This window comes from Rhea pennata, chromosome 9 (assembly GCF_028389875.1).
Source record: "Rhea pennata isolate bPtePen1 chromosome 9, bPtePen1.pri, whole genome shotgun sequence".
In the NCBI taxonomy this organism is placed as follows: domain Eukaryota; kingdom Metazoa; phylum Chordata; class Aves; order Rheiformes; family Rheidae; genus Rhea; species Rhea pennata.
In genome coordinates, this window is record NC_084671.1 from 2025670 (window position 1) to 2049310 (window position 23641).

Sequence of the window (23641 nt, forward strand, 5' to 3'; positions counted from 1 at the left end):
AAAAAAAAAGCCTTATATTTTATTTCTTGTAAAAATCTTTTAACACATGCAGACTAAAACCAGTGTAAGAAAGTATCCACCATCGTTTAAACAAATAACTATACTTAAATATAAGTGTCTGCAATTGGCTCGTATAAAAATAAGGTACGTTTTGCTCTTTACAGAAATCCATTCTCCAGTTCTCATATTGATAAACAATACACAACTCTAATACATAGAATTTAACCTGATCATTGTTTTCCATCAATTTGATACTGCTAAGGTATTATGTGCAAAAGTTGGTAACAGTTTCCCCCCCCCCAAAAGAAAAAATGTTCTACGCATTTTAGAAAATTAGATATTGGGCTTTAAATTAATCAAATCCTAATCGGTCTTTGTTCTCAAATAAGAGTCCGTTTACTGTATTATATACAGGCTCAGCTAGAATCTGGTGCAGGCTCAAAACTCAGCGTCTGTGTCTGCCGTGTCCTGAACGACTGCTGCTATGGTGCTTGCCTTTATGAGATCTCTCAAAGGAGCGGGATCTTTCACGCCTGTCTCTGTGGTGTCCCCGCTCATGCCTGTGTTTCTTGGCAACATCAGAATGATCTCTGGATTTGCTCTGTGAACGTGAACGAGATTTTTTCCTTTTGTGACCATGTCTATTTGCGCTCTTCAACTCCTCCCTGCTATGCTTGGTTTTCAGGTGTGGTGAGCCATGATTGTGATGTCTGCGAGGACTGCCGCTGTGGCTGCGGGACCTGCTTCGTGATCTTGAACTGTATGTCCCAGACAGGCTCCGCCTATTATTGTAGCTTACAGAAAAGTGTTTAAGTTGAAATGTGTATTTCTAACAGAAAAAGCAAAGCTTGTCCCCCTACCCCGTTTAGGAAATCTTCAAGTTACTAGAAGAAATCACAAGACCTTCTCCCAAATGGGTATATAAGGAATAACGACATACCCAGAACATGCCTTTTTTAAGGTGAGTTCCTTTAAAATAAGATACCAAAACCAAAACCCAACCCAGAACAGTATTTCTTTTCAATTTCTTTCTACCTTGTTAAGAATGTTCCCCTCAACATCAGCCTGAAAATTGGATACTGCTTTTTTCCTTCAATGATTTGAGCCAGTAATACTTAGGGGAACATTTTACAGAGACCCAGGTTGGCAGTTCCCACCTTAGATATCCATCAGAGGATTCTTAAAAAATAATGCCAGCAATTATCTTTGTGTCATCTACTCACCAGCAGTTCCCCACCCTCCTCTCCAGCCACAGTAAGAGAAAGCACTAAAGAGCCAGACAGCACATTGTGTAACACCCATCTGCACCAAAAGGATGCACTTCTCCCACACATTCGGAATAAAGCTCCAACATATAGTTTGCTTCTTTCTAGGGCTTTCATCACTACTTTAAGAACTGACTGAATTCTGAGAGTAGGTTCTCATTTACAACAAGGACCAGTGGAAATAGTTTAATAGGTTATGACCACTTTACACTCACTCCACCATAGACCACTGTCTATGTGACAGACCACACTTTTGTCTGAATACAATTCAGTATACCCTTAAGCATTTTAACTTTTACACTGACTGCAGTTACCAACAGAACTGCTTAGTATCAAAAATTGGACTTTAAGACTCACAAACTTGCTGGTCAGCAATAGGTGCTTAGGACAAGTATCTTAAGAACACAGGGTGGTCTCATTTGAGATGAAAAGTGCTTCTGAACTATCCCAGAAAACTGACTGGGACAAAATAAAATAAAACACACACACACAGAGAGAGAGAGAGAGAGAGAGAGAGAGAGAGAAAACACTTACTGCCTCCTTGGAGTGTGAGACCGAGACCTTGACTTTGTTCTTGACCTAGATCTGCTAGCACTTCTGCTGCTCCTGCTTCTCTTGCTTTCTTTTCTCATGCTTAGAGAGGGAACAAGAAGACAAAGAAGTTACTTTTGTGCTATTTTATGAAAATAAGTAATTTGGAAGTACTTCACTGTATCACAGTTGAGAAACCCTTTTTACAGAGGTCTTCTCTTAATCTGAGGAATTTTTACTTACCCATTGTAAGGGCTCTTTGCAGCTTGCTGCCTTTCTTCTGGCTCTTTTTTAATAGTTTTGGTATTCAGAGATACTGGACTCTTCTCTTCAGTCTTTATTTCTCTTGGGGAAGCTAGGAATTAAATAATTCAGATCAGGTATGTATATCACAGGTTGTCATAAATGTACTTATTCTTTATGTACCTTTATGAATATCTGCATAAAATGTGAATATGAACTCAATAACTACTACTTTATTTCCTCTTCACATTTATAGTACGCTTCCAGAAAATAACTCTGGAGTGCCCATTGGTAGACTCCATCTTTTAAAGCCAGCAGACTGAACAGATACCAATATATTCAACTTACTGAAACAATTTTTGTATTCACTATCTTTTGCTCCAACATACTAAGAGTTGAAAGAGAGCATGAGATCTCCTCCTCCTTTCTAAGAGGAAGAGCAGACTATTCCACCAGTAAGATCTTCCACATCTACACCATTCTTCTCAAAAACTGGAGGAAGTTAAAGGGAAGGATACTGAGCCTTGCTGCTTGGCTCACAGGTCACATCTGGGTCCCAGCAGACCAAGTCTCAAGTATTACAATACAAAAATCTGAGTTTATGGTCTCACAAATACACAACTTGTTAGCTTGATTATTCATTTCCAGTGTGATAGAAAGAATTAAGACTGAAAAAGTAGAATTTAATTTCTAGATTAATGGTACAAAAATAATGAATAAAGAAAAAACTTTTATCTAGTTTATAGTCCACATCAAGACAACCCAAAGAAAGTGTCAGCTAGGTTAAAAACCTTGTATTTGGAAGGCTATCACTTGTTACACTAAGTACATTGTGAAGCCAAATTGTCTGTATAGAAAGCTGATGTAAACAAAAGATGTATTATTTTCATGAAAGAGCTACTACTAAGAACTCAACATTTGCATCTGGCCTGCTGACAGTAACTCAGAAGCGCTTCGTTTTCACTTAGTCTGCAGCTTCTGCATTTATTAGGGCCAGAGGTTTTTAAGTAGAAATACAGAAAGTCAGCATTTTGTCAGCAGCTTTCCATCAGTTTGTCAGCTACTAAGAAACCTTCCAAAACCCCACCTGCTTTCCATAGGCCTTACTTCCACTCAAACTCTTCTCCTCCCCAAAGGTGGGAGCTTAAGTAGAGTGCTTTCATCCTTTAATGAGACATTTACACAGGCCTGCTCAAAGACCTATGGAAGCTCAGACATGTAGTTCTCAGAGTGACTGTAACAAACATTGTTTTCTTGGAGTATACTCTCAAGTTCCTCCAGAGATCACGTAAGAAACAAGTGCCTGTGCCTTCTGCGTTACCTATCATCACTGGAACAAAGCTCTCTGTACCCTTTATGAGTGCTGCTAGTTTACAGGGCAGTGATAGCATTAGGTAGTAAAAGTGGCAATGCAAAACTTTGTTCTTCAGGTCACTAACATTTAGACAGTTGTACTGACTGATTCAAGATACATGCTACAGTAGTTTCTTTGCTGTAATGCAAAACCAGCACTCTTTGAGACTTTCCATTTCCTGACTGTTCTCACCCACGAGTTGTGTTCCTCCATTGCACAGAGCAGTATATAGAACCCCAACCCCTGCCAAAACCCTTCAAGGAAAAGGTTTCAGAAATACCTGCTGTAACAGAAATCAAAAGGCAGTTATAACACTTCCCTACTACCATCCCCCCAAAAAAGAGACCAAGTCCAACAAATCTCTTCATAACACAGTAATTTCCAGTACTTTTTACTTAAGAGGGACATTAATGGTATGATCCTGTAACAGAATTATGGAAAAGTGAAGCCTCCACAGTGTTCCTCAGACTTGTTATTTCAATGTATCAATAACTGGTTTTATAATTGGTGTTTGAAAAAAGACAGACTTGTCTTGCTTCCTAGTTCTATGAGAAAGCTAAGCAATCTAACAATTCAACAAGGAAACCCACATTTAAGTTAATCAGGACACACATTATTCTGAATGCCAAAAAAAGAATGTGATCGAAGTTTCTGTACAGAGAACAAACTTACATGGCTTGGATGCAGGAGAGAAGCCACCCAGTGTTGACAGCGCTGGAGTTCCATCAGGATTTAAACCTTTTGCCTTCAGTTTAGCTTCTTGTAGTGCCATTTTCCTCTTTTCTACTTCTTTATCTAGCAATTCGTAATTGGGCTGTTAGGAGTAACAAAGTGGTAAGAATTTGAACTAATACAATTCACATTTTCTCATTTCTCAAAAATATTCGAACACTTTTTATTCATCTGTCCAGTAACGTGACTAGTTTGTCATTCATTCCCCTACAGAGTGGGGCATTCACAGTGGAGCCTTTCAGACTGGTAGATTTTTATTCAGGTATTCCCATACAGTTAGACAACCATAAGGCAGCGCAAGTCATTTATTTGGTTTTTTTCAAATCTGTTGTTCAATACAAAACCTTTGACGTTACCTTCTTTCTTGTATAGAGCTTAAGAGTTGTTAAGCATATCTCCTGAATCTCTTCCTCTGTGGTACCAAAGAGCAAGAACCAGTGAGGGCGGGTAGGCAGAGGAATCTGAAAATAAAACTAGATCTTAATAGGTATTACACACAAGGCTTTAAGTCTTTTCACTAATATTTTCTGGAAACAAGTTTACTAGCAATAAAAAACAATGCTAAAAAATTAAAGATAGCTTAATGCTTACCTGCAGAGCTCTAGCAGCAAGATAAATGCAAGCACATGCTATAGTCTCTGGCTGAAAACGAACAAATACATTTGTTCGAAGGCTGTCGTTCATGTAATTCCTAAAAAAAAAGTTCATAAAAAGGTTGGATCTCAGGTTTATGTCTTTTAATTTAGAGGATAATACTGGAGACTCAATTGACTTTATTATTTTTTCTTTCAATATAGTAACATTTGGTTTCTTTAGAACTATCATATTTCATGTTCACGCTTGTTAGTTCTGTAACAAAGCGTGCACCGCTGCCATTGTTTGGAAATCCCAATGCAAGTAACAGTATTTACTATTTTCTTCCTAGATACATTAATTACCCTATGAAGTGTCCATTGAGCTAACAAGTTAAGTACTTTGTATCTGTCCACCTCTTAGCTTTAAACACCAATATCCTTGTTATTTCAAAATGAGTATCTTTAGAACTAGAATGCAAGCGTGTAAGCACAGGATATTTATAACCTACCATTTTCCAGAGGCTGCGTACAGCCTATAAAGTTCATAGAACATTGCAATTAAGTTCTTTTTGTGCCTTGAGTAACATTAACTTCATCCAGCAAGAGAAGCATCCAATTTACTTGTTGAACTTAAAACCTTCATGTTGGAAAAAAATCTACAGGTTAGTAGTTAACCTCCTACTTCACTAAATACTTCTCTTCCAGTGTGATGGCATTGCCAACCAATATATGCCAACAGTTATTTTAAAAAAAGCAGAGACCTCCAATGATTTCTAAGTTCCTGAGCTACAGGAAAGAAACAAAAAGCAGTCAGTAAGTATTGATTATATAGGAAACAGTGCCCAATATAGCTTCTAAGTGAACATGCTGCATGCACTGCAATCGTTTTTTAAACTTAAATTTAGCAAGTTTGTTAAATCAACTAAATCTATGATCTCAAAAAGTCTACCAAATGTGTCCAAGTGCCCTTTAAATACACTACAGTATACAGTAGCTAGGCAACAAATACATTTAGAAACATTTTGAACAGTTACTTCTAAAAGCAAATATACAAATCCTTTTGACACCCAGACAGAACTAGAAGATGCTGCCCGATGGATATGGACCACTTCAGTGAATCTCGGATGAGAGCTTGCACTGGGTTGGCTGGAGAGAAGGGCAGCCAAACAGGCCATCCCCAGGTCATGGGCTGAGGTGCAGAGGGCAGAGCTCTATGACTTACCATCAGGGACTACCCTTTAATTAAAGAGTAGAAAAAAGAACAAAGTTAAATTGAGTTCTCCATGAAAATAGTTGAATCAAGCCATGAAAATAGTAAGCAGAAACAAGCACTAACACACATTAAAAATGTATATATTTATATAGTAACTTACATCTCATTGCTTTGCATATGGATCATCAGGCTTGTTATTTCTGCTACTATTTTCCTGGCTAGGAAAAGAATGGAAAACAACAACTTACCAGGCTGTCTGTACCAGGGTTTGATTACGTTCACATTCTAAGACTTGTAAATACATGACAATGATCTGAGGGGCAATGAAAAAGAAGACTCAGTTTTAAAATAGAAAGCAACAGTAATTAAAATGTTTATAATCAAACAATATTCCACAACAATAGTCTCTTCCATCTTCCGAGCATATATTGTAAACCCATGTCATCCAATCAGGCTCAGACAATTTTGTATTTTACTATTATATATAACTTCGAAAAACTGTCACCTTTAACATTTCACAAGGAAGCATTTTCTATCAAAGTCAACATGGCTATTTGCCCAAGCATTCTGGCAAGAGCATTTGTGATGACTACGAAGGAATAAAGAAAAGGAAGCCAAGTCATTTTCAAATCTGTTTCTCTTGTTCCACATCTCCAATGATGCCATCAAGGCAGAATAACATTAAGAATTATATTTTTTGAAAACTCACCTTATGTGGATGCTTGACATGAACACAAAATCCCAACTCCTTCAGTACCCTCCTTTCTGCTTTGATTACTTGATTTTTGGTGTTTATGTAGTTCTGATCAAGTATCAGGGGGCTTGGAGTCCTATAGTTTGCAAGAAATAAAATCAAAACTGTTTTGCATATCCAAAATAGTGGCACTCTGTTTTCCCTTCCAACCAACTAATGGCAACAGAAACCAGTTTTCAACTCCTGCAAGCAAGTTTAAGCATTAATCTTGTGCTGTCCAAGTTTACCTAAACTAACTTGGTTTCTACTTTCAACAAGCTACAGATTATACAGCTAAATACGAACAATAATCTTTTACTACTGTGTATGCAAACTACACCTATCAAGCTGCAGGAACAAAGGGGAAATTTGCAGTGAAGATCCCAAAGTACCTTTACACTTAGTGATGGAGGTGGGGGGGGGGGGAAGGCAGGTGATAGTTACCTCTGCTAGTCAGTACTTCAAGCAAGTGTAAGCCAGAAGGTATTCAAGTTTAAAGCAGGAAGTTTGTTTTATATACTGCAGTTTCCTATGCACCAAAAGACAAGATTATTCAGATCTTGAGACAGAACAAGACAGATTTGCTACTATGGTATACAAAAAAAGCCTAAAAAAGCAAAGAATTTTATCTTACAGTGTGACAGATCTGTGCCTCTAGTTCTGAACACTAACTTGATATCCACTGATCTCACATCCACTTTTGCTGTTTTTATAGGACTTGCAAAACAATAGGTCATTTCAAATAGAAAGAGCCATAAGTCCAACGGTATTGAATCCACTCCTATTCCTTCCAGATCCTTGCCTGAACTCTCCAAAGATTTTCTTAACCATAAGAATTTGCTGTATGGTTTATGCTTTCTTTTTTTTTTTTTTTTTTTTAAACAGACATAGGCTTCACTTTTCATCCTTCCATATGCTGCATTTTAATTCCTAACAAGCAGGAAGAAAATCAGCCTGTTCCTTATTTGTATTATGTCTCCCATATTTATGTTTTCCAACTCAGAAGAATTTTTAAGCATTCCAATAAGCCACAGGCTGTTTAAACTACAAACCCAGTGCATCATAAACACTGGTGACAAGTTTTAAGTTAATTTGAATAGAAAAAAAGTAATAGAGAGACTCAAAAGACAGTGTTTGCTTTACTAGACAAGTACTCCACTAATAACTTGTCTTTTTTGACTTAATGCAAGTTTCACAAGTGGATCACACTTTCCATGCTGTGACCTAGTAAGGAAGAGCACTCAAAATCTACCTCTTTTTCAAGGAAGAAAATGTCAATCGAATCACAAGGCTAAGGCTCACTGAAGGGCTCCCAGATTTCAACACCTTGATAATGCACAATTTGTGCTAAGGCTCCTGCAGTCCCTTGGAAGGATGCTTATTACCATTAGTCAAAGGATACAACAAGCCATACCACTTCACTGTAATAAAAACATTATGTTGTACATCTATGCACTAAAAGTTCAAGTTACCCCTGCTCTTCACAAAAGGCTGAGAAGCATGTGGCAGGAGGTTTGAAATTAAGATCTGCAGCTTCATCATGCCAGGAAGGAGATCTGCTTTCGGTAGCATCCTTACTACTTCCATTTCCTGAAGAATGAGGTGTTCTCCACATTACTTAAGAGGCACTTCTAAATAATACAGACTCATCAGGGCAAGTGCATGAACTTTTTGTTTTCAGCCATTCTAAAGATAACCCAGTCAAAACATACACTGTTTTAGAAGAGTAACTGCGGAAGAACTTTAAAAGCTTCTTTAAGGTGACCATTTCAGCAGAGAGCTTATGACTTTATCTTAATATTCACTGGGAAACACTGCAAAGGCAACTGGACCGTAACATTGCTTTGGAGTGAGAGACTACATTCAGAAGAACCAAGTTATAAGTTCTTCAAGTTCGTGAAACTGGGAGTGGGTCAGTATCAATCAATTCCAGTTATTTTATTTTTTTAAGCAGCATTTTTCCCAATATTGCTCTGCACAATATTATAGATCTCTATTGTAACAGGACCTGCAAGGCATAAAGCAGAAAAGAGTTTTAGATGTCCAGGCTCAATTTATCTCATTACTATAACATTTCATCAGAAGTGATGAAGAAATCTCAGCTGAAACAAAGGCAGCTACAACTTCCAAACTAAACATCAAACAGGGGCAATTCAATTGCATGTGATCTTTATAACAGAGATCACTGCCTTACCCATGTCTTTGTATTCTCTGACAGCCATATAAGAAAGTCAGCATTATGAGAATACAAGAAAGTAGCTAGAAGTCCAACAGGAAATACTGCAAGGCTTACAGCATTTTAAGTCCCACTGTCCTTCTACAGGACAATAGTGAAGTATGAACTGGTTGTGCTAACCCTATTATTGTGATTATTCAACACCAAAGTGAAAGGAAACTAGATTTGAACACTTTGGTGTATGTGTGTTTCACTCCATCATCCCAAATTATCATGCTCATCCAGGACATACAAGTTTTATGGCTCTACATACAGATCTAAGAAAGCCATAAAAACAGTGTATCCAGACAGTATTTCCAGGAACTGGAAAATAAAGGCAGCAAAAAGATAAGTCTGCTTAAGACTTTACTGCACCTTAATATTGACAAAAGTGACATTTGCCTTTCCGTAAGATTTTATCAATGTAGCACTTCCACCATGAACAGCAGTGTTAGCCAGCATAATCTTACAGCTGCAGACCTTCAGAGATTTCCCTTCGAAAATGTTCTTAGCCCATTTCCTATTGAGAAGGGAGGGTAGGAGAGGAAGTTCCACACTGTACTTGCTGCACTTACTTCTCAGTCCAAACAGTAATAATTTTAAGTTCAAGTTAAATTTAAGTAATGAAAGAAAAAAATATATAAGCTTATATATAAAACGTAAGCTTAAACCCCTCTATAATCAAAAGTATTTCAAATTCTTACTTTGTGTACTGTATTAAATAACCTATTCTTATCAATCAGCACTAGAGCTCAGTGCAAGACTTTATACTTGAAAAACACAGCACAGAAGGCCCATTCTGGTAGGCCAATCCAACACTTAGTCATGAAATTTCAACTGGATTTAGATAGCATAACCACCCACATGATAAACACATACTGTAACATGTTTGTAATGATTTACATACATTTCAAATATCTTTTTAAAAACCCCTTCTAACAAATAAAATTTGTATTCTCTACACAACTACAGGTGTAGTAAACATTAAAAGTCCCATGTCTCTGGAATGCCAAATATGTTGGAGGAAGAGGTGCCCTGCATATAGTTGTTTCTAATATAAAGATACCGCTAACAAATATAGCATAAGTATCTCATTACAAAGACCAGAAAAACAAATCTCTTGCACCAAGTCAACATGGAAGAGTGAGTTCTGTATCTGTCTCAAGCATTGCAAATATAAGCACTAGTGCAGATTTATAGAACAATTTTAAAAAGATTAAATATTATTAATTTGTACAGGCCACCTCCGAGGCAAATTCCACTCGCAACACAACCGCATGAAGCTATTTGATTGCTACAACACAAGAGTAGCTGACTAAAAATAAGTCTCAAACCAACATTTGTAAAGTATATAATGACAGTAGTCACACTTGGCTGAAGCCTTGAAAGGCCTTTCTGCAGCTTTCAGGTATATTTAAAATTAAGGAAAAACCCAACTTCTGACTATATTCTATATGTTAAACAATGGTTGTACTTGGCTCAAAACATAGATGTTTCAGTATACATTTATAAAGCAAGTTTGTTCATAAAATGAGCTTTTCTCCATGCACACAAACAATTTTACATGCAATACTCCATGACATACACTCATGAAAGATTCAGAAGAAAATGTGCTTGTTCAAAACATTCTCAGCTTTCTTTTTCCTCAGTATTAGAAATACCACCTATCAGTAACTCAGTTGACCACAGGTCTTATAAAAGGAAAATCCAAATGCAATTCCCAGTTCTGCAAACATGTACATACAAGGGACTGCTTACATTACCATTTATATATATGTGTGTGTGCACGCGTGTGTGTGGGTATGTAAATAGCTTTACAAATTCAAGACTTCTGCATCCTTGTAAAAGCATGTTTTACTAGGAAGACTGCAATTATACAGAGCCAGAGTTGAACTAAGAACCCAGAATTGTTTAAGAAAGCAAGCAAGCCTACTGAAACTACACAAACTTTATATGCAGGTTAAGAGCTTCAGTTAACAGAAATACTAGACTAGAGGTGAAAAAAAGTACAGCAGCCTAACTGATTGTTTCAGTTTTGGGTTGTGTGTGAGAAACTAACTATGGCCTAAGTGTTAGCTTCAGATAAAAAAGATCAAGCTAGAAATCTAAAAAACCTGGACAGCAAAGAAAAAAGCTTATAACAAGATACAGGAGTTCTTCCAAATGGTTCACCAGCGGCCAACCTGTTTGTCCCCCGATTCCAGTGACCTATTCTCAGAGCACTGGCTTCTCCTTGGGGATTTTCGATACTTCACTCACTGTTGCCATGACGACAGCTTCATCTTTATGTACCACTCCACATCACCCAGGCTTTGGTAAATGTAGCTGGTCGCTGTATAGTCGGTTGCAAGGGAAAAAAGAGTTGAAGTTAATAACGTGTACAGATTATGTAATTGTAATCTTGTAAAAAGTACAGAAAAACGTTTACATCCTGCTTGTTAAAAAAAGAAAAAAAGAAAAAAGGCAAGCCTGAATGTCAGACTTCAGCATCTTAAGATTAATTTCATGCAGATTCACTTGGAATCTCAAAGCAAAAACATCCATCTCTCCAGAAATAATGGGTCAATAGAAGTGTACGATTTCTCTCAACAGAATGAACTTAGATACCATGTAACATGCATAAGTGACATTCTGATTTGGAACAGGCTAGCTGGAAAGATTTAAGTTCACAGGTTAAGTTCAGTTTCTCTGATCCTTTCCAAAGCACAAAGAAACAACTAATCTGCATTCTCACTGCAAAGAAAAGCGCTGCATATGATCAGTTAACCTTCACTGTCTGGATCAAGGCCAAAACATTAAGAATCATTAAACCAGCTTTAGTAATCAGACTCCCTTGTCATAACTGTGGTAAGAAACAATACCACAGAATTCACACTCAGCACAACTTCACAGAACTCAGGGCCATTAGGGATAACAACTTAAAAAGAAAAAGAACAAAGCTAAGTCCCATTCAAGTTATAACAGTAACAATCATTCTTCCTGTAATTAAAGCTAACTATGAGAAGGTGAGCACAAGACAAAAAAAAAAAAGACAACATTCCGGATGCAACAGAGAAGCTTAACCAGGGTAAGTATACCAAGAAACAGCTGGTTTCCCTATAGGATTTCTATTCTATTCTACTTAGAAAAGGCAATACAACATTCAGCTTCAATTCCTGCTGTAACCCATGATACAGGGGAAGAAAAAGTATACTTAAAACACTAGCTGAAAACAAAATCCCTTTAGAACTATAGATTATCGTAAGTAAACGATCACTAAAACTAATGCTGCTGTCTTGTAACTGACATGCCTCCAAGAACACTTTAACACAAGTCAGTATTACAAACTTCTATAAGGTGTTGCATTGTACAGTTTAGCAAACTCCTTCCTCACTCCATTCATTCCTCACTCCAACAAATCTGATTTATTTTACACAAAGAAAACCATTATTAAGCACTCACAACCGAGAACAGTTCCTCAACTAGAACAGACAGATTTATCCAAATCTGCATACAGATCAGGTTAGGTTTATCTTCCAACTTTACTGACTGACACAAGCATGCTGTACCATAAGAACAAGTATCACTTTTGGTAATAAAAGATTCCCTCAGCTTCCAAAACTCAATTACACATTCCTTGTTTAAGTGACATCATTAAAGCTGCACACACTGTAGGCCCAACCACACTTTCTTCAATTTTTTCCCCTAAAATTTCTTTTTCTAAACCAAAGTAATACTGTTATAACTTGAGAGTTCAGCTTTCATCTTCTATAAACTGATACTTTATTGCTGCTATAACCACACAAACAGTTATGTACTAACAAAAGAACAACCTTAGGACTACCAAACATGTTTAAAAGAATTCAGAGCTACTCACATCTAGGACTTCCTTTCAAGAATTAAGGCATTAAATCCAAGTAGCAACATGCCTAAAACTGAAACCAACACTCAAGACTTTCACCTATACAAATAAAAAGAATGTATCTACCAAATAATCAAAAGTCACATTAGAAGAAGTCAGCATTGAACTGTACTGCCTATGTAGCAGCCAAGGAGCACTCCCTTCTCAACTTTAGGCCGTTGAACTTAGCCTGGAAAAATCCTGTGAGTTGAGAACTGCAGTGTGTATTAGTGACAACAAATGCTTAAATTGATAATGAAGCTAATCTTACCTTTTTGCTCTTAACTGGCGTAAATGATGAAACACGTTGATCACGTCCCTGATACGACGAGGGGCCTCTTCAATTTTGGATGCGAGATTGATGCAGGCCATAGCAACAATCTGAAAAAACGACCGTTTCCATAAGAAACTGATATCCAACCACGATAAAGTTGGTATTATACAATTATAAAGAAACGTGGCCTAAAGGCTTAGAGCGAGCAGCCGCTCTGGATTTGCTGCGCCGAGGCCCCGCGCGGAGGCCGGGAAATGGCCGGGGCCAGCCAGTCGCTCTTCCCCCCCGCCCTTCCCGCGGCAGGCCGCGCCGTGCTCACCTCGAAGCTGTGCTTGACGAAGGACTTTGAGTAGAAGAAGCGGTGAAACAGCACCTGCCCCGTCGCCATCGCCACCTGTGAACGCAGCCGGAGAGGGAGCGGGAGTCAGTCAGCAGGGCCCGGCCGCCGCCGCCATTTTGTGTCAGGCACCAGCTGGCGCCGCCATCACCCCCCCCCCCGCCCGCGCGGCCGCCTCACACGCCCTTCCCGCCGCGCCACAATGGCGGCGCCCGCCCGGCCGCCTCCCCCGCGCGGCCCCGCGGCCCGCACCTGCGGCAGGCGGAGGAGGATGCCGGCCGCCTGGATGAGCTCGCAGCCCAGGATGCGCAGGTCGGTCTCGCACTGCAAGTCCAGGCCGTCCTGCATGGAAGGAGTGGGCGAGAGGCGCTCCTCGGGGATGAGCGAGTGGTCGATGGTGAGCGACACCTCCGAGTAGAGCCGGTCGCCGATGAGGATGCCCGGGGCGGGGGCGGCCGGCGGGGCGGCGGCGGCGGCCGCGGCGGCGGGGGGGGCCGGGTGGGCGGCGGTGGAGGCCATGATGGCGGAGCTGCTGCACACCCGGAGCCGGCCACGCACAGACTAGCGCGGCCCGGCGCCCGGTGACGCAGCACACAGCGGCGCCTCCGCGCGCTGCCACCTGGGAAAAAAAAGTCCGCCCGCCCGGGCCCCGCCCCGCCCGTGATGCAACACTTGCCGTGCGGCGGCACGTCGCTGTGACGCACGCGGGCCAGGGCGCGGGAGCCGCGTGGTCACGTGGGAGGGGAGGCGCGGGCCGCGATTGGCTGCCGCCTGGGCCCCGCCCCCTCGCGGCGGGAGGCCCCGCCCAGCCGCGCGGCGCGCTCCCGCCGGGAAGCGAGGGCGGGTCGCGGCCGGCCGCCGGCGCCAGCGCGGCCCCCGCCCCGCGCCCTCCCGAGGCGGCGCGAACGAGCCGCGCGCATGCGCGGCAGGCGGGGCGGCCGGAGCGCCTGCTCCGCCGCGGGGACCTGCTCGGGCCTCGCTCGCACCCGCGGACTGAGAGGAAATTTGCACCGCAGCGTTTTGCAAGACGGGAAGGAGGCGACGACCCATAAGGTCGCTTGCAGGAGAAAGGAAACCCTTTCACCTTCCTGTCCTTGCCGTGACAGCAGGGAGAGCACTCGCCCTTTCACCGCGTTCTCCCCTGTAAAATGATTGCAAGCAGTGTTCCACTTCACCACTGGAAAAAAACCTAACTGCACCGTCTGTTTCACAATAGCAGGGGAAAGGGCAATTACACTGGCTTAACTATGTTTTAAAGACAATAGTTTAACTGGTTTGTAGCCTGTGTGAGAGCGCTTACTTTGTATTCGAACTCTAAATGATTTTAAACAAACTGGAAGAGCTTTCCAAAAAGTGAAATTAAGGTGTCTGTACCAAGTGGTGAATTAAGCCATTTCAGGTTCAGATCTTAACTGTCTCAAGCAGACAGGCTTGTAACTGAGAGTAACGTGCCCAGAACTGTCACTATATGGCACACTTGCAGTTCTGATTTTTGGGGGCATTTATAGTGTGCAGTCTGTCATACAAAAAAAATCAGTGAAATCAAGAAAATAAACATGACTGCTGTGACACAAATAGAACAGAAGCTAGGCCATGCATTTCCAAGCTGAAAGTGAACTCCCGTATCTGTTACTTTCTATCATGTAGATTTATTAATGGTGAAAGGCTGAAGTGGTGACTGCGTTGTATGTCATTGCACTTAACAGGCAAGTGTTGGCAACAGGCCTCCCCCACGCTGTCGTGGCTGCATGTAGCGTTGCCCCACATCTTCCCCGCTTCCTCCAACGTTTGGATCCTCAGCTGCACAAAACAGGCTGCCCAGGACAGCAGCCTGCACTTCTGGCTGAGGGCTTTTCCACTCAGCATGCAACTATCCCCTCCTGACAGAGAAAAGCTATGTTGGCCTTGATCCGCACACAACGTTCTGAACTTTGCTTGCAGAAAATTCCTTATTTTTCAAAGCAACAACTTGTCAGTAACATCATGCAAAGCCGTACGCTAGCTCATCTGATTTCTGACAGCTGACGTGCCATGTATAACATTTATAGTAAAACAGTATTTAAGAGCTGAAAACAGTCACGCTTTCGTGGTAATTACTGCACTTGCTCTAAGAGGTTTCTATTGCAATGCTGTTTCAAAGAGGTGAACTGTTCCGATGAGCAGGAAGGTGCGCAGCTGCCCGCGTGGTCACAACTCCGTGAGCTGCCCGAGCACGGCACCAGGGTCTCCGCACCGTTCCGCCCGCCCGCTCCAGCTGCTCAGCCGAGTCCAAAGCACAAGGGCTCGGCGTGCGCTGCGCGGAGCCCGCTCGGCGCCCCTCGCCCCCAGGCCCCCATTCCCGCGGACGGGCCCCTCCCGCACGTTCCCCCCCCTCCTCCTTTCCGTGCTCGGGAACCTGCCCGACCCGCGCGGCGCCAGCGGGCCCCGCCGCCGCCTCTCCGCTCCGCCGGCGGCAGCCGCCCCCTCAGCGCGGACCGCCAAGGGGGGGGGGGGGGCGGCCAACGCGCCGCCACCTCCGCGCGCGCGGACACAACCCCCTCGCCGCCGGCCCTCGCACCCCGCGCGGCGCCGCGGCCGCTCGCCGCCGGGCAGGCCCAGCCCCTGCGGCCGCCGCCCGCCCCGCCGCAGCCGCCGCCCGCCCCGCCGGCCTGTCGCAACCGGACGCGGCGAGCGCGGCATTTCCCGCCCGGCCGCAGCGCATCACTTCTCGGAACAGGCGCCGCGCTTCGCCTCGCTCTCCGTATCCCTCCGCGGCTGCCGGGACTAGCTCCCCGCGGCCGTGACCTACCCGCGGGCTCGGCGGCAAGCCCCGCCCCGGCGGGCAGGCTGCGGCTCTGATTGGCTCCCCGGGTTGGATTGGCAGCGCGCCGGCCGCCATGTCGCGCGGGGCCGTGTGAGGGCCGGCGGCGCCGCCGGGCGGGAGCCGGTGCTGTGCCGGGGGGGGGGAGGGACGCGGCATCTCCTCCCGCGGAGCGCTGCCGGCCGCCTCTGTCCTCCCCTCGGCCTGCTCCGGGCGCGGCAAGGCCTCGCCGGAGGTGCGCGGGGCTACGGGGCCGGGAGGAGGCCGGCGCCGGGCCCCGCTGCGAGGCGACGCTCTCGGCGCGCTGCCCGAGGCCCCTGCCCACCAGAAGGACCGATCCGCGCGGTTTTCCCTCCCCGAGGCTGCTGAGGAAGAGCAGGCTTGGTCGCAGCAAGGAGGCGCGAGGTTGCTCAAGCCTCGCTGAAGAAGGCCGAGTCGTGGTATAGTTTTCAGCCTGAGCAAAGAATCAAAATAACTCATTACTTGCAGGGTTTGTTAGCAGAGAGAGCCTAGGGTAGGAAGGGATGTTTACAGAGATGCACAAATCCAAAATTTTAGTTGAGGACAACATCAACAACAAAGTCTGCAGAATTGTGGCACTGACCACTAGGCTTTCACTGGAGCAGTTGTGTCAGCGAGGCCGCGGTACGGGTGGCGTAGTGTACTGTTTCTGAGAGCAGCCTGCACTTGATGCTTAGTAGCTGGAGGCTGCAGCTTATTTTTAGCCCTGGTTACAGTATTTAGTCAAACATTCTGAGTTCTACAGGCACATGTTTTAGAAACATCACAGAGTCCACAACATCTGCTTTTACCTTTTCTTCCCATTTGTAGTTTGGGGTTTGAAAGCCAGTCTGTAACTAGTACTGAAATAGTGCTTTATGGAATATTTAATTACTCTTTCAGACTTTTCTTAGTGCTGGAGGGTGCTGTGCTTGCAGGTTTGTGACTCAGCAGGAATACTATTTAGTTAGAAAGGTTAACATGCCCTCCCTGTTTTCCTGGTGCTTTCACAAGCTCCCTCCATTAGTCATATACTGCACAGTCATAGAAATTTTAAAAACAGATTTACATAGGTTGAAGGAATATCATCACCAACTTGGAATATCTCAAGTGTTTTAGAAACCTCCAACATTCTTGTATGTTGCATTGCACAGCCAAAAAAAGACCAAAGAACCTGTGATGCTAGTGCTACACATCTGTGCAGTGGCAAAAGCAATTCAAAGTCAATCAAATGTACTAAAGATTAAAGAAATAGTAAAAAAAAAGGGGGGGGAGCTGGGGAAAATTTACTGTGATTGACCGGTCTGAGATTATTCCGAAAGTGAGAATATCACAATTTCCTTGGTACTTGCAGAGGGCAAACAGCTCTTTCTCATTTGATACCAGTTAGCAATGTGTGCAGAAAGATCTGGGATGAGAAGGAAAAATCATGCAAACAGCAAGTGTCAGTCATTACAGTGGAATTTGCCTGCTGTTTTATTTTCATGCACACGCCCATAGTGTATTGTTTTTCAGTTTGCTCTGGTTTGCCATATTACACTTAGATGCTTTAAAAACTAAAGAGAATTTGTTTTCATTAGGGGTGGCTAAACCTGCTGGTACCATTCTTAAGAATTCATGATGTTTTTCATGTATAAATTTTTGAATTCAGTAACATTGAGCAGTGTGTTGCCCCCTCAGCTGTTAGGCAATTGAAGGCCTTAGATATGCCGAAAAGTTTTTCTGTAGCACGTTAAAAAAAAAAAAAAAAGTGCAAACAAACTGCAGTAGCCAATCAATTGCTACCTGATGCCTCCATACCCTTAAACATGGAGTTAATGTTTTATTTTCCAACACAATCCCCAGGTATTGGTGTCCACATTAGCTGTCCCTTCCTTGTGTGTAGCGCACACAGATACGCACAGTGGACAATTTAAACCCATTAACAAAGCAGAATTAGTTAAAGTTGATGCTTTGTTGCCAAAAACAATACCAATTGCTACTTGAGTCATCATTGTGAATACGTTAATGAACCTAATTGTTTTGTATCCTTTGGCCTAGTACCATACAGCTTATAGAGGCTCTTTATTTAAACTGCATATATGCAAATAGCTGTTGGATATCAAAGTGGACTTTAAAGCATGTGCTTTTGTTTTGTACATACACTCATAACAGGGTACAGTCAACTGTACAGCATTTGCAGCGTTGGTGCTCAAAGGCCTTTTGCCTTTCATACTCATTCTTCATCAGCCTCACCCTGCAGGTGCCTGGACTCCATACCAAAGTGATGGAGGGCTGCTGGGAGTCACAGCTGGATCCTGAGCCCTGCTGCTGAAAATGGCTTTGGGAGGGCACAAGTGCCTAACTTGTCCAAGGGAATAAACACGCTTGGGGGATAGGACACGTCAGCGTAGTGCGTCTTCCAAATCTGCAGGCTGTTGTGCACGTGTTTGGTATCCATATGCTTGCACATTTCTGCAATGCCAGAGAGATCTTCCAGCAGCTCTCAGTGACTGTGCAGTTTCATTTGGGCTACAGCTAGGAGGAATTATTCTGTACCTTCCCTCACAGTTAGACTCGAAACTGAGCAGTGAGCTGCATTGGCAAAGGGTGGCAGAGCTGAAAAGAAGGTGGCATCACCATCTGCTGAGCAAGTCTTCTGGGAAGGGTTACGGTTAGGATGTGGCTCTGTTCTCAGCATTTTCTAGTGGGTAATCTGACTACCTCAGTGCCTGACATCTCCCAATGATTTTATAGGTTTGTCAGCAAAATGTTTCACAAAAGATAATATAAGAACAGGTTTCTCAGCAAAGAACTGCAAATTGCTACATATAATTACTTTAATAGAAAGGATTTGTTTGAGAAAAGTGAGGGTCTGTGATAGAAAATTCTAATTTCATTACACAATGATTGATGTCAGGTATAATAAACCTGGTAGGATATTAGGTAGTAAAATGCATTAATTTTCTGCTATCATATCAAATAGATCAGGCATCCGTTTTTACTTACTGCATTCAAATCAGTTTTTATGTGCAAGATTTTTGAAAGCAGAAGTCTTTTTTTAATCAAATCATTTAAGAGATTGACTTGAATTCTTTGTATTGAATCTGATAAATTAACTGAGAACCTGGAATTATCTCTCATGCAGTGAAAAGATTTGCTTTATCGGCTCTGGTACAACTTCTAATTGGAAGCAGTACACTTTCACTATGGGTTGAACACTGGCTTTGCACTGATGTAAAAGAAAAAGTTTGGCAATGAAATTTACTCAGGCTGGAGTAACAATTACAGTTTTTTTACTCTGTCAAATTAAGACTTTAAGAGAAATCAGATATTTCTGAAAAAGATGAAAGTCAGTTTTGGAGTCTAAATTAAAAGCTCAGAGAAACAGTGAAGATTTTGAAATCATTCACAGAAGGTAGTTTCTTTAAGCTCCTACTCATTGGTCTTGAAAGAGAAAAGAACAATTCAGTATTGTGAGTTAAAATCTGAAGTTTTTCCTCTGAATAACTTGGTATGAAACCAAGTGTAATCATGAACTCAGCCTTTTATATAAACACCTCTCTGTTTCATGTTAATTGATTCTTTACCTTCCACTCCCTAAAACTCTCATTCTGTTGGTTTCAGTTGCATTCCTCCGCATTCCTCCTGGTATTACTTGTTTTTGCTTACTTCAGTGAAGTTACTGGTGGTGACTGGCTTATCACGGAAAGATTCAAACTGTGTCCCCATGTGGAAAGAAGTAATTTTTTCCCCCAGGATGGTGTCATCTAAAATGCAAAAATCTGCTGAGTTGGAATACTGGGGTTCTTCAAATCTCTCTTACTTACGATACAACATTTCTTTTCTTTTGCTTTCTTAAGAAAGCATATTTCTTTTGAAAAATGAATAAAGCGCTTTTAGAGACTCTAGTTCAGGCTCTACAGCATTTGGATGCTAATTGAAGCCCACCTCTTCCACTCGTTTTTTGAGTTTATGGAGTCAGGACTTTTTTTTCCCATCACAATGTACTCTAATAGCTTTAATACTACATAGTTCTTGTGTACTGGTTTAATTATTAATTCATCAATAGAAGCAAAAAAATTTTTGAAAATAAGCCTAAATATAGAATGTTCATAATTTTAAAAAAATAAGTTGATGTTGACCAGCTTACTTTTTTATAAACAAGAATTTGATGCATTTGCAGATTGAACAGCATGTTTAAAGTCATCTTAGTTCAAACATGTTTTCCAACACAGTTAAAACTTAAGCCTGTTTTCTTTTTCATCTAGACACATCAGTATTCAAGAAAAAGGTGTGGTGAATTCGATTTATCAGATCTTATCAAGGTCAGAAAATTGTATAAGTCATCTTTAGACCGCATATTGGAGACAGATTCATCTGCATACAGAAATTATACACCTTTAAGTAAGCTGGTTTCAGAAACAGAAAATATTAAATGCGTCCAAGTGCAACTGGCACTTGCAGTTAATGTACTAGCCTTTCAACTGCAGTAGGTAACCACTGGGAGAAAGGGCAGGGCTGATAGTAGCAGCGCAGCAGCTCCCATGAGTTATCAGAGCACATCTGTAGCAGACCTCAGTCTTCATACAGGATCTTTGTATCAATTCATTTCATTGATTTAGCATCACTTTATTTTCATTGGCCACAATTTCCATGGGACAGGTAGCTCTTCAAATCTTTTTGCAAGAGTACATACATAATTGCAACAAAGCTCAGCGTTTGCTTAGAGCTCTGAGGCAGAAGCTCTGCTAGATATCAAGGCCGTTTTTGAAGACATTGCCGCCAGCAGTGGGCTACTCACTGCTCGGTTTCCCTCTGTGAGGAGGTTTGCATTCCCCTAACAACGAGGCAGATGCTCCCTGACAGGCTCAGTGCGCTTGGGGCCAAGGGTTATGCACTTTTTCTCCAACAGCTCCAACCATGGAAGTGATACTCTGTCAGAGTGGGGAAGGCAGCTAGTTGGACAGTGATGCCTTCAACCATGGTAACTTTCTTCTTAAGCACGTGCCTGTCAGTGTGTTTAAATGACCAAGTGACCCAAAACCAAGCTAGCTGACCTTGAGGAAGAACGACCTTTCAGACTAGCTCTCTATACTTTGACATCTTGGAAGGCTGAATACCTAGCAGGCTTAGGGATTCCCTGAGTCATGTTTCCCTACTGCATGGACCTTGCCTGGTCACAAGCAGGGCTGGAGATGTGTGCAAAATGCAGGCAGACAGATGAGAGCGGGTAATGCTCACTGTGTACTAGTGTAGGTGATTATCCAAGATGTGCGACAATGGTAAAATGATGCCTCTGCTGCCAAGTGGTTCTGAGAAGCAGGCAGTTTCTGCTGTCACCTCAGGTTTGACTCAGCTCTACTAGGTAAGACCTAAAAATGTGGATGGGAAAATGGGCTGTTTCATGTCCCTGAGGTGTGCAGCAGTTAGCAGCCAGCCTATTCAGCCAGAAATGACACCATAGGAGCAGACAAGAGTGAGCACACTTTTCCCAGTTCCTCAGAGAAGCCTGTCATCATAAGAAAAATAACATAGCCTTCTTGCTTTTGGAACAGACTGGAAATCCACTACAATGCTTGACTTTTTCTGTGCTGGGTGATCGCCATGCACTTAAAAAGAAATATGCTCTGCAAGTGTGCCTATACATACATCTGCCTTGGATCTGTCCTGGAGGAAGTTACCATGAGCGTAGTACTAACAGTATTTCTATCTGTTGGTAAGAAAACTAGGAAAATGGCAAATGAGAGAGAACGGCATTGAGCACAGGATAGACTTTCAGATCTCACAGTGCAGCCTCTTGCTTCAATAACGGGGTCTTGCACCCTGGGACATGATGGCAAACAGTGAATGACCTGAACTGCTGGGAATGTTCTGTCCTTCCCATGCAGTCCTCATGTGCAGACACTTTTTGTGTGCAAATGTGGTTCTTGCAGATATATCACAGTGGAACAAATCTGTAGCTATAGGCATATGTACAAAGAGGTGAAGGATCAAGGTGTTAACCTGGAATAAATCACGCCAGAACCACTAGCACAGAGCATGAACACCACTAGGCTACTGAGGGGGTGGGAAAGAACAGGCTGTATCTTGAAAGGCACACATCAGAGAGACATATTTAGCTCTTATTCATCCAGGAGAATATTTGTCACTAGTGGGGCAGGTCTGAATTATTTTTAGGGGTTGCATCATGAGTCTGCAGCTTTAGAAGAAAAAGATCAAGCTATCTTGTCTTACAAGGATTTATCATATTGTGTTTTTGTGAAGCAGGGGCTGACGCGCATAAGGGCTGGGAAGCTGAGGAATGTATATTGGTATGTACAAGACACGATACGCTGTAGTGCTCTTTCAAGTACAACATCTGGGTTTAGTATGACTAGCTGTGACATTAGTAGTCTGCAAATCCTGACCTCACACATGCTGTTCTTGTACTGGGCTGGGTATGACTAACAGATCGAGCCCAAATGAGTTTTCCTAGTGAGAACCCCTTTTAAGACTGAACAATTTTATATGGGAACTGCCTAACAGAGGCATGCTGTAAAGGCCCACAGTATTGAGGGCATTGTCTTGTTTTCTCTTTATCTAAATAAGTAATTGTTTTGCTTTAACAGACCTGCTCCAGCTTCACTGAGACACTTCAATCCTTCAGTGACCTTGTTCTGCAGCAGAAATCAAAGGTGACTTGCGAAGCCTGGCTGCAGCACTGCAATCAGCCCCATCTCAGAGAGATGGTTAGCATTCCAGCCTGGCTCCTGAAGGCAGAACGAAGCAGCAGTGTCAAGCATTTTTCTGAGCCCAGGAGAGGCTCCGTGTTACGGCAGCAAGCACACTGCTGCTAAAGAACCACATCCTGCTCCTGGTGGACGGAGCTGGGGGAAGTGGCCATTTTCTGAAATATTATCTGATGTGCTTGTCGGAGCAGCTGCACAGTCTAGAAAACATGTAGTTGCAATCAACGAACAATTTTACCAGGTGTTTCCTCTACAGACAAAGATATAGTCAGTACAGAAATGCTTCATCTTGTGCAAATATCAAGCAAATCTTTCACCGCTTAGTCGATTTGCATATTTGTATTCACTGAACTGTGGATCTGTACAAAATGAGTAAAAGGCCAGTTTAGCAATAGCAATACTAGCTGCATGCCACACATGCAAAAGTTGTGGCCGACAAGCAATCTTTCAGACTGTGGCAAACTTCTTTGAAACCAGTTTAAGTGTTTTACCTGAGAAGACTACCCACTACTAAGTGATTCAGATAGGAATGCACTCTCATTCTGTGGCTGCTGTTCTGGAACAAGAACTTTCGTCCGTCTGTTGATGATCCCTACCCTTTGTGTAGGTTGCTTTTTTGTATTGTGTCCAAATATTAGAAGAGTAATTGGCAAACACTGAAGGGCATAAAGCAGAAAGGAGGTAGAGCTGGGGATGAGCTAAATGTGTCAGCTGGCTTTCTTTTTTTCACTGTAGGAATTGCTGTAATGCAGTGTGAGATGCCCGAATGTTTCTTCATG

The 23641-nt window shown here is 42.5% G+C and overlaps 1 protein-coding gene and 1 long non-coding RNA gene across 2 annotated transcripts in view; one reads left to right on the forward strand and one right to left on the reverse strand.

The window, feature by feature from the left end:
• CCNL1 (cyclin L1) lies at positions 1-13951 on the reverse strand. The gene is made up of 11 exons (XM_062582494.1): positions 13605-13951; positions 13335-13409; positions 13013-13122; positions 6623-6743; positions 6162-6226; positions 4717-4816; positions 4482-4586; positions 4066-4207; positions 2040-2151; positions 1800-1898; positions 1-794 (listed from the first exon to the last, which is right to left on the reverse strand). The coding sequence occupies exons 1-11, from the start codon at positions 13869-13871 to the stop codon at positions 446-448; spliced, it is 1545 nt and encodes a 514-aa protein (XP_062438478.1). The 5' UTR covers positions 13872-13951; the 3' UTR covers positions 1-445.
• The window catches only part of LOC134143980 (uncharacterized), a 27375-nt gene continuing 17267 nt past the window's right edge, over positions 13534-23641 (forward strand). Inside the window, exon 1 of the long non-coding RNA XR_009959253.1 lies at positions 13534-13749. This is a non-coding gene — a long non-coding RNA (uncharacterized LOC134143980). The remainder of the gene's footprint in view (positions 13750-23641) is intronic.